The 10,866-nt window shown below is 47.0% G+C and overlaps 1 protein-coding gene across 1 annotated transcript; it reads right to left on the reverse strand.

Annotated features, from left to right (window-relative positions):
- Positions 1-434: 434 nt before the first annotated feature.
- On the reverse strand, positions 435-10,818 carry MYD88 (MYD88 innate immune signal transduction adaptor). The gene is made up of 5 exons (XM_005527810.3): positions 10,440-10,818; positions 5,634-5,765; positions 3,874-4,054; positions 3,266-3,357; positions 435-1,688 (listed from the first exon to the last, which is right to left on the reverse strand). Exons 1-5 carry the CDS (start codon positions 10,792-10,794, stop codon positions 1,534-1,536), a joined length of 915 nt encoding a protein of 304 aa, XP_005527867.3. The 5' UTR covers positions 10,795-10,818; the 3' UTR covers positions 435-1,533.
- Between the last annotated feature and the right edge of the window lie 48 nt (positions 10,819-10,866).

Raw genomic sequence — 10,866 nt, forward strand, 5'->3', positions numbered from 1 at the left:
GCCCCAGGGCAATAGGACACAAAGACAAACTATTCAGAAACCCCTCATCAACTTAACTTTCCTCCTCCCTTGCCCACAGACTTCTCACTTGTTCTAGCAACACAGAAAGGTGCAAATGTCACCTTGGCACCATGGCAGCAGTTTCTTTCGTAGAAGAAACACCCAGCTCCCAGGTCTATCCAAAAATGGTTCCTGCTGCCAACATGATGTGCATGAATGAGCTTCACCACGTTCAGGTCAAGGGCTGCTTCTGTCAGCCCGGAGGAACCAGCAGCAGCACCTGGACAGGATCTGGCAGCATCCCTCCCTGGTAAGGGATCATTCACTGACAGGGAGTGTGAAGGAGGGGGCAGGAGCACATTTCTGTCACAGCCCTGGTAATGCTTTAAAACAAAGCTAAAATTGAAAAAATAAAATCACATCCAGATGCAACCTTAAAAATGTAAACTAGTAAAACATTAAGCTGTAAAATCAACATGAGTCGGTGGCTGAAGTAATGAACAAAGGGGCAAAGTTCAAGCAGATACATAAGCAAGATTCCTCTCTTCCCCAATTTAAAAAGTCAATATTTACTGTAAATCTGTTTAATACACCAATGAATTGCTTTAAACATTCCTTTGGGTAGAACTCTTGATCTCCACCCTGGAGCACTGATGAGATCCACTAGTCACGGGCGGGATTCAAAGCCAAGTCCAACAAGCAGAGCAATCTTGACATTGCTCCGAGCTTTAGTCACAGAAATACGGTCATTATTGTGGCAGTTAATTAAATTAGGCTCTTTCCTATTAATATTACATTCACCTCCATATTTTAAACAGCCCAAATGTCAATTTAATACATTCCTTATTCAGTGTTTAGCCCTGTGCCTTTGAGGCATCCCAAAAGCTGCTGTGTTTTGGAAGGCTTTTAAAGGTGAAAGACTTTGAGATCTGGACCCACTTAGATGCAGACCTTGGTCAAGTCAATGAGCAACAGCAGCCCCTGCTTTGTGTAGTTAAGGACTGTCACTGAAAAGATGTATTTTAAGACTGAATTTCTCCTGAAGGAGAAGTAAAAATTTAGTAATATCTGGGAATATTAAATGCTAGTATAAGGTCACTGAATCAAATGGGACCTGAATAGAGATAGACCTATCCAATACGGTAGAATTCCCACAAGCCTTGATGTTACTGTAGCTTTTAAAACATTGACAAAACCTGCAGTTTGAGGCTCTGAGGTCTCGTTAATTCTTACAACAGAATCTTCTTGTATCAGACACTCTTTAAATGTGTATTTTCAGTATTTTTAGCACACGTGCTTACTCCACAAATGCTGGATGCTGCTGCTCACTAACTTAACCTGGAACACCCACAGAGTTGCTTTATTTCCCCTCAGAGTTGTGAAGAAGTGCTGGAGAGAGTTCTTTGTTCCCAGTCACAGGCTCCAAGCAAGGATCCAGGTTCTGAAGTGGTGGAAGACCCTGTGTCAAGGACCCCTGGTCCGAAGGCACAGCCAGGACAGGTTACAAGAGCACCCAGCTCAGAGGACTTTGCATCAGGGCAGCATGAGGGATTTTGCCAGTCTTGTCCAGAACCATTTTTTGGTGCAAGGATTGGTGTAGTCACAAATCGTAATGAACCGTAAGATACTTGGAAACTCGTTCTTCATGGATTTGTACTTGACTGGAATCAGCCGTTTGTGACGAGCACCTGAAAGAGAGGTCACACAGGCACTGGGTTACCCAGAGCCACAGGCAGAGCCCACATCCATTCCCTCCCCACCACAGCATGCACACCACAAGATCCAGGCTTGCTCCTGACTGGGCATCATCTGATTATATTGCAACCAGCTCTCACTCTGGAGAGCAAATCTCTGAATCCTGATTTGCAGATATTCCCCAATGAATCCCCCTGCTAACATGGGCTGCTGGTTTTGAGACACCATGAGATAACTCTCCCTGTGACTGCTGCTGCTTGAAGGAGCAGCTCTTCTACAGAGGAGTTTCTTCCCTTGTAGCTCTCCACAGGGACACCTGCCACCACCTGCACTGTGCCCAGCACAAGTGATGACATTGAGACTGGGATGAGGCAAATAACCAAGATTTCCTAACTGCAGCAGATGCTGGAGTAATCCATGGAGCTCCCAGGGCTTGCCACCAAACCCTTCTGTGCGTTACTAACACCCCACACAAACAGGGAACGCTGTGACTTCTCTAAGCCTGTACTTCCACCCGTGTTCTCATTGGCAGAGCTCAGGTCATTCCATACAGATAGAACTTCTTTCCCTGTTCTAATAGAAGGTGTGATGCCCACAAAAAAAAAAAAAGATGAAGAACTAAAAGGACATTTTTACGAATCTTGACGACTGAGGGCTGATACAAAGTCCTGAGAGTGCAATGGATTAACTGATATCATATGAAATTAGTGTGTCAAGGAAGATGAAGTGAATTCATGTCTCTGCCACCAGCTTCCAGTCTATCCTCTGGAATATCCTTTATAATATCACATCAGATGCCTCATCTAGAAAAGAGACTTTATATCCAGATATTCTTCCCAGTTCTACATATCCTCCATACTATTAGGCTGGGCTGCACTTACTCCCCAGCAACACAGCCAACTGTAGAACAACTAGAGGCTAGAGAAGAGCAATCACAACAGACCTGGCAGAAGTAAATTGGTGGCTTTTCAACTCAGAACAAAATATGTAAAAAATTTCCCAACCTAAACTGACCATTCATTACATATTTTGTTTACCTATCCACAATATTCAAGGATTCCTGCAAGAATCATAAAATGGAATGGGTTGGATTGGAAGAGGCCTTGAGGAATATCCAGTTCCAACCCTCCTGCTATGGGCAGGGACACCCAGATCAGGCTGCTCAGAGCCCCACCCAGGCTGGTCTTGAAATCTGCATGTTCATTACCTGTCACCTAATTCCAAGCTTTACTCACATCCTGGATCTATTATACTACTTGTCTCTTAAGCAGCAAATTTTCCTGTAAGGATGTGGGAACCCTTCACAAGCCTGACATGCAGCTCTGACATTTCTGGAGCAGGCAGCATTATCCCACTGACAGCTGGAGCAGTGCAGCACAGGCAGCTTCTCACTCACGGCCACGTGAGGAATGTCAGGAGCAGGGCAATGGACCGAGCCCAAGCCTGCACAACCAAATTATGAAGCCCCTGTTAGTTCCAATGGTCCATTGGACCTCAGCTGAAGGTTTAGCTATCACTCTAATAAAAATTATAATATGCAATTGTAAATGGGATATTTGTGTGATCTTACCTGGGGAAAGACTAAGAGCAAATTTGGTCTGGAAATCACATTCGTCGCTTTCCAGGTAGTCATCTGAAACGACAACCACCATCCTCCGACACCTGGAGAGTAACCAGGGGAGAAAACAAATAAAATATCAAATGAGATGGTTTTCATTTCCACAGAGAAGTATGTACTGCTCTGAATTGCTCCAGTGGAGAAAGATCTGGCTGTGTTCCAGCAGGAATTAACAGACAGACACATAGTGATGTTACACCGAAAAACCTGATTACAGATACACACTCATATACCAAAAAAATGAGGAAACAGTGAAGTCCAGACTGTCAGTGCAACCTTCATGTGATCCTATGTCTATATATGACACACAAGGCAAAGAAAAGTGATTGAACGTAAGTAGCATCACCACAGTGGCACCTCCCTCATGAACACAATGAAGCGACACACTGGGGAATGTGACTGAGTGGTCATTTTTGAGCCAATAGCATAAATCCAACCCCATTAAGACATTCTTGTGGATTTTTGCTGTTTGACTGGCACCATGCTGCAGACATCACTGTAAAATGAATGCAGTGTTCCACTACACTCACAGCTGGCCCCAACAGCCACGGTTCACTTACCTCCTCTCTATAAGTTCTCCACTGATGGACCACACACAGGTTCCTGGCAAGACATCCCGATCAAATACACAGAGCTTCAGTTTGAACTGTGTTTGCTCCAGCTCCCTGATCATCTCCTGGACAAACTGGAGGTCTTTCTGACAGTAGCAGATGAAGGCATCAAATATCTCTGTTCCACTCCCTGAAACCATTAAAAATGTAGCTGTCATCTTCTACTATAAATGAAGTTCACTCCTATAGTGAATTTTCAAGAGCTCCCACAGACTTTAACTCAGAATCAGGAGTCTGACAGAAAAGCTCTGGCCAAACTTGCAAAGGGAATTTAGCATTTTATTAGATGAGCTGCCCTTCAGCCCAGAGTCCTGTCCTTAACAGGGCTGGCAGGAGGCAACACACATCAGTGCCCTGGCTGCTTTCACTGGCCAGGCTGTTCACACACACCCACATTGCCTGGCAGGGGTCAAGGAAAGGAGCTGAGGTGCAGACAGGCAAAATCTGTGGAGGCAATAACATCCAGCCACAGGGAGTCTGGGTAGAGCTGGAGGGAGCAGTGCACCCTAAGGGATACAACTCAGAGCCCTGACACTCTGGATTTCACTCAGAGTTTCACATCTCATATATGCTTGTGGCTCTGGGTCCTTTTTCCCCAGTTCAAGTCACAGAGATTAAGACCTCCTAATCAAAACAACATTCAGCAATGTCCTGCCATCTGCTGTTGATGGAGATTATGGGGTGAGCCTTGAAATTTGGAACCTGTCATTTTTATGGCTAAGATGTCAAACCTGGGTACCTGAAGTCATATCCTAATGGGCCTGTTTTCCAATTACATTAATGGCTGGCAGCTCTTGTTTATTTAGAAGTTATCCAAATATTAACATGCTGCATTTTAAGGGCAATGTTTCTCATAATTAAGTGCCTTAATACTGCTGGATAATTTCCAACTGTGTTATATTTTTTTTCCATATCAATGTCACTACAGATATATTCAATTTGTTACGCCAGTTAAAGCCTACCACAGTGAAAAAATAGGTCAGGCTCTAAAAGCTGCTGAGGAAAGTATCAACCCAGCAGGCAGATTCAGCCCAAGAAGCATCCAGTGAAGCAGAAGGGGAATGTCTGCCAGGTCAGTCAAACTGAGGGTACTGCTGCAGGGGCACGGCGCTAACTTGAGGGTCACGTCAGGTAAAGCTGCCATGTACAAACACCAGAATATTGGTCTGTGGACATCTGGGGATGGTCAGTGATGGCCACATGCAGCAAAGGTGGCCACCTGAAGTCAGACTGGCCAGCACACAGATGTGCACACACCTGGCTGCACATGCAGGGCTGCACACACAGCACCCATTTCTGCTCTCCACCCACTGCACACCCAGTCCTACTTCAAACCCACTTCCTTTTCATTCAAGGTGGTTCCACCTGCCAAACATAGGGCAGGGAAAGCACCTCTGACACCTTTTCCCCTGGGCTCCAACCCCTTGAGCTTTCAGCAGCTGCTGCTCTGGGCTAGGCTGGGCTAAGGGATGCATTTCCATGAAGTCTCCTCCCATGTGTGTCCAGTGGCTCTGTGCCAGCCTGTTCGTGGGTGAAGTGTTCCCCAGGGTTGCTTTCCCTCTCTGCTCTAAGAAACAGGAAAAATGAAGAAAGCATTCTGGTCTGGGATATGAAAAGTTGTGGGAATTATGAAAGCAACCACGTTTTTTGCACTTCCCATAGGGAAGGTGATTCCAACACAAGGCAGCAATGGAAGCTTGGGCTCTTACCGTACGGATCATCCCTGATGGTGATGCCCATCATTTCTGATGTCTTTGGCACACTGCTGTCCACTGCTGGCACTTGGAGAGGCTGGTTGGCCTCTTCCTGCTTCCTCTGCAAGTATTTCTTACAGTCCTCCTCTGCAAAAACACACAACCAGGGCAAGAGGTTCCTGTGATGTGGGTTTACACTGCTGGAATCCATTGAAAAGGGAATAGCTATTTCATGAGGGATGCCAGAGGGAAACCCCCTGTCTGGTTTCTTCAGTATGAAGAATTTCTCTCACCACTTTCTGAATGTTTTGATGCTGCCTCCACCACCTCCTCTAGCAATTAATTCCTGAAAATCACACTTGATATTTTAAGAAGTACTTTCTTTTACTTGTTTTATTCTTCCTTCTCCCCTTAACTCTACTACATCCCAGTACATCTTTAATACCAGGAATAAGGTACAGAGCATGTCCCAACTCTGCTATCTGCTCTCATTGTTTTGCATTTTGGAGTATTTGAAATCATAAAACAGTTGGGGAGGTTTTCATGGTGTCAGTCTTTCTGCCCATGTAAAAAGCCAGAAGCCAAGACAAAATGGCCTCAAGTTGCACCAGGGGAGGTTTAGATTGGATTTTAGGGAACAATTCTCCACTGAAAGGGTGGTCAGGCATTGGAAAAGGCAACACTGGAGACAGCGTCCCTGGAGGGATGCAAAAGATGCGTAGATATGGCACTTGGGGACATGGTTTAGAGGTGGCCTTGGCAGTGCTGGGTTAATGATCCTGTAGGTCTTTTCCAGCCTTAGCAATTCTCTGCAGACACACAAGAGCTGATTCACACCCTCAGCCTTTGCCAGCTGGGACAACTGCAAGTGACAATGACTATCCACACTCACCACATACAGCAGAACCATGTAAAATTTCAAGGAGCCCCTGAAGCAGCTTTTATGTTGTGCAACAGCAATAGGGATCCTCTTATCCCCAGCAGAGTAGACATGAACCCCACCCACCCTGAGATAACTGAAGATCTATTATAAACAGATTCAGTTTAAAAATAAATTATAAATCTAAAAGTGAAGCCTTTGGAGAAGCAACAACAAACTCTGCAGCCTCTGCTACTCTGCAATTACAGAAGACTTGAAAGGAGATTTGAAAACAGGAATTAAGAAAAAAGATGAAACTCCCTAGAGATTTTGCCTTTACAAAAACCAAACCAGTAAGTGTTAATCAGTACTGATCAGCTGGCACAGCTGACTGGTGCAACAGCAGAGTAAAGGATCCCTTGGAAGTGCAGGATGCTGGTGGGAGCCCAGTGAGTCCTCCTGCATCACAAGGACAGGTCTGCAGGAACCCCAGCTTGAGGCCCCATCCCCTGCTTCAGTCTCAGCTTTGCATCTTGTTACTGGATTATCTCCAATCTAATAAGGCTCAGATCTGATCAAAGATTTTCCTGAGGCTGAGGCATTTCCAATCTGCCTTTCTCCTCCCCTCAGCCTCCCCAGTCCTGCAGAGGGAAGAATCAGACACATTCTTTACCAGCCAGAAAGTTCAGATTTCACATCTTTCCTCACTAAAGCCCTAAGTCAGGTCCCACCTCTCTGCCAGCTGCCTGTTGCGTGAGGTGTGTCAGCTCAGTCAGTATCTTTGAAATCATGGTTAAAGTCACTTTGAAGTTCCCAACAGGTTCAGCAGTCTCAGGGGAAGGACTGGCACACAGCTACCACCTTAAGTGTGCTTTGATTGCCTTGGGAGCCAGGTTCACAATCTGAAATACTGCTGAATAAGCAAGAAGAGGCAATTATTTAACAGCATTGCATAATGCTCAATACAGAAGTGTTCATTTTCAGTGTATTTGCTCCAAGTCTTCTCTCATTGCCTCTGATTTGGGATGGATAAGTCCCCAGCTGGAAACAGCACCTGATTGTTCAGGTTAATGAGAGTGAACAAGGATCTGGAATGACTTTGGGACCATAAAGAGTGCTAAACAACGTAACCAAATAGAAAGAAACTCCTCCAAGCTGTCCTCCTCCACCAAGTGCCTAACTAGGCTTTACATTCCTCTGGCAGTCAAACAAATTCCTGAGGAAATGGAAAAAAAAAGAATAGAAAGATAAAATCTAAAGCACAAAATCAGCAGCATGATGAGAACACAGTGAAAACACACCCAGTAACTGTCAAGCAGGAAACTAGCATGTAACAGGTCAGGGAAGAAACAAAAATCATTGAGTTTCAGCAGGAAAGAGCACATATGTATCAAAGCAAATATCTTCACATCCCTGAAGATGATTCTACAGGTAAATAAACTGCCGAGGAATATCACAGGGTAGAGGTGCTGGGACATTAATACTGATGTTTTCTGATTCTGAGCTGGATCCCACTGAAGAAGTTCCAGTGGTACACAAAGATGCCCCTGGCAACAGGAAATACCACACACAAGAGTACATTAGACACTCTCCTCTCCTCTCCTCTCCTCTCCTCTCCTCTCCTCTCCTCTCCTCTCCTCTCCTCTCCTCTCCTCTCCTCTCCTCTCCTCTCCTCTCCTCTCCTCTCCTCTCCTCTCCTCTCCTCTCCTCTCCTCTCCTCTCCTCTCTCCTCTCCTCTCCTCTCCTCTCCTCTCCTCTCCTCTCCTCTCCTCTCCTCTCCTCTCCTCTCCTCTCCTCTCCTCTCCTCTCCTCTCCTCTCCTCTCCTCTCCTCTCCTCTCCTCTCCTCTCCTCTCCTCTCCTCTCCTCTCCTCTCCTCTCCTCTCCTCTCCTCTCCTCTCCTCTATCTCTGACATCTGCAAGAGCTCTCAGCACCAGCAGCAGGTCACAGGCCCTCAGTGCAGTCCTCAGCCAAAAATCATAAAAGAAGAACAGTCACACTGGTCAGGCTGAAGGTCCATCAGCTCCATCCTCTCTCAAGCACTGCACAAAACCAGGTGTCTAGGGGGGAACATAAGAATAAAATAAGCTTACAGAGGTATTTCCCTTATATATGTATATATGTATATATATATGTATATATATGTGTGTGTGTGTGTCTGTGTATTTCTGTAAAATCTAATTTTTTTAGGTGTAATCTACAATCTATTTTTATAATTTATCTTTTGGACTAGTCACAGTTAAGGAATTTCCTGAGCCACAGACAGTATTTCTGTTGAACAGTCCTTAGTGGGCCCCTCTTCCAAGAATTTACCTGTCTCCTCTTATCAGCATGACCTAACTCTGGGTAAAACTTTTTTTTTCCAGGCTCTTCCCACTCCTGCTGGAGTCTATTCCAGCTCTGACAAAGCCCATCCACCACACTCCCTTCCAGTGGGACACATCCTGAGCCAGAACCAGCCTGGGTGATCCCAATATTTTTGTCAAGCCCCAGATCTTTTGCACAGCTGGAATCTCCCCCAGATTTGTTAGGGACCTCTAATAAGCAGATCACAAAGACATCCCACATTTAAGTGAAAGAAACATCAGACAAACTGATGCTTTTGTGTCTCCCAAAACCTGGCATTCAGACTGTGATCTTAAGTAGAAAGAACCAGAGGACCAAAGGGAAGTCCTCCATTGCTTCTTGATCACGCTTTCTACAGAGATGGATTTCTACATCTTCCTTTATCCCCATGAGTAACAGGAAGTGAGATTTATTACTTCCTCGTTGCTAACTCAGTAAGCTACATTATACAACCCAGGCCTTCAGGGAATTCTCTGTCTTTGGAAATCCTTCAGCAAAAATTTTCCCTTCTGATGACAGCTGGGTTCCCTCAGAATTTCTCTGATCACAAAGAATACAAAGAGTCCAAAAAGAAAAAGTTACCAGAACAGCACAGGAACACAGAACAGGACCTTCCTTTGATTGACCTATCCCAATTTTTTTTCAGTTTGCATGGAATTTTTTTCCCCTGACATTATCCAGTTCCACACATTCCTCATCTCCTCCAACAAACATCTTCCTATCACACTGTATCCATGCATCATAATTTTCACACTGTCCAGTGTCAGTGCAATCTGTCTCCTGGCTAACCTGGCTAAGAGCATCTTTTGACACACAGAAACTTTTTAATTGAAGGTTTGGGGTAAGACAGGGCTCCAGGTTACTTTGTAGGCTTCATGGTTAGCAGAAGCACAGCACGTGTCTCTCCTGGAAGCCAGGTGGGACTTCTGTGAATCACAGAATGGTTTGGGTTGGAAGGGGCCTTACAGGTCATCTCAGCCCATATCCTGCCATGGCCAGGGACACCTTCCACAGGTTGCTCCAAGCCCCATCCAACCTGGCCTTGGACACTGCAGGGATCCAGGGGCAGCCGCAACTTCTCTGGGAACCTGTGCCAGGGCCTCCCCATCCTCACAGGGAAGATTTTCTTCCCAATATCTATCTAATATCTAATCTAAATCTCTCTTCTTTTAGTTTAAAACCATTCTCCCTTATCCTATCACTATTTGCCCATGCAATAAGTCACTCTCTCTCTTTTTATAAGCCCCCTTTAGGCACTGGAAGGGGCTCTAAGGTCTCCCCGGAGCCTTTTCTTCTTCAGACTGAACACTCCCAGCTCTCTCAGCCTGTCTCCATAGCACAGGTGCTCCAGCCTTCGGAGCATCTTTGTGGTCCTCCCGACAACACCGAGGATGTCACTCCATAATCTGGAAAGGGCTTCTCGAGCGGGGTTTTTTCTTAACCTCACCTCCGCGGCCAGAGCAGCAAAGACCAATATGAACAGAAAGACCGACAAGGACAACATCCTCTCCCTCCCCAGGCACCAAGGAAGCAGCACCGGAGGGCAAGCTCTGGGATTCCCCGGCCGATCCGGGATTCCCGGGGCTATCCCAGCTCTCCCCGTTCCCAGCGCCTCACCCACGCTGCCGGCCAGGTCCGTCAGGACATCGTCGCGACCCAAGCGGCGCAGCACATCGAGGAGCTGCCCCACAGTGGCCCCGCCGGGGCAGCGCCCGGGCCATTCCTCCAGCAGCGAGGCCGTGGGGTCGGGCAGCCCCTCCAGCCGCCGGATCTCCAGGAAGCTGCATCCCCGCGCCTCCGCCAGCGCCGTCCAGTCCGCGGCCGCGGCCGCCCGCGGGTTGAGGTAGAGGCCGAGGCGGGGGCGGGCGCCGTAGTTGGGCGCGGCCATGGGCACGGCGTGCAGGTCCAGCGGCGGGACGGGGCTGCGGCCGGGGCTGGGGCTGGCAGCGGGGTCCGCTGGGGCCGTGGCCATGGCCGAGCCGCGCTCACAACTTCCCCTTCCCGGCACTTTCGCTTCGCGGCTCGCCCCGCCTCTGCGCCGCCC

The sequence above is a fragment of the Pseudopodoces humilis genome, chromosome 1, assembly GCF_049639895.1.
Source record: "Pseudopodoces humilis isolate 2021_Gansu_Grassland_sample_001 chromosome 1, ASM4963989v1, whole genome shotgun sequence".
NCBI lineage: Eukaryota > Metazoa > Chordata > Aves > Passeriformes > Paridae > Pseudopodoces > Pseudopodoces humilis.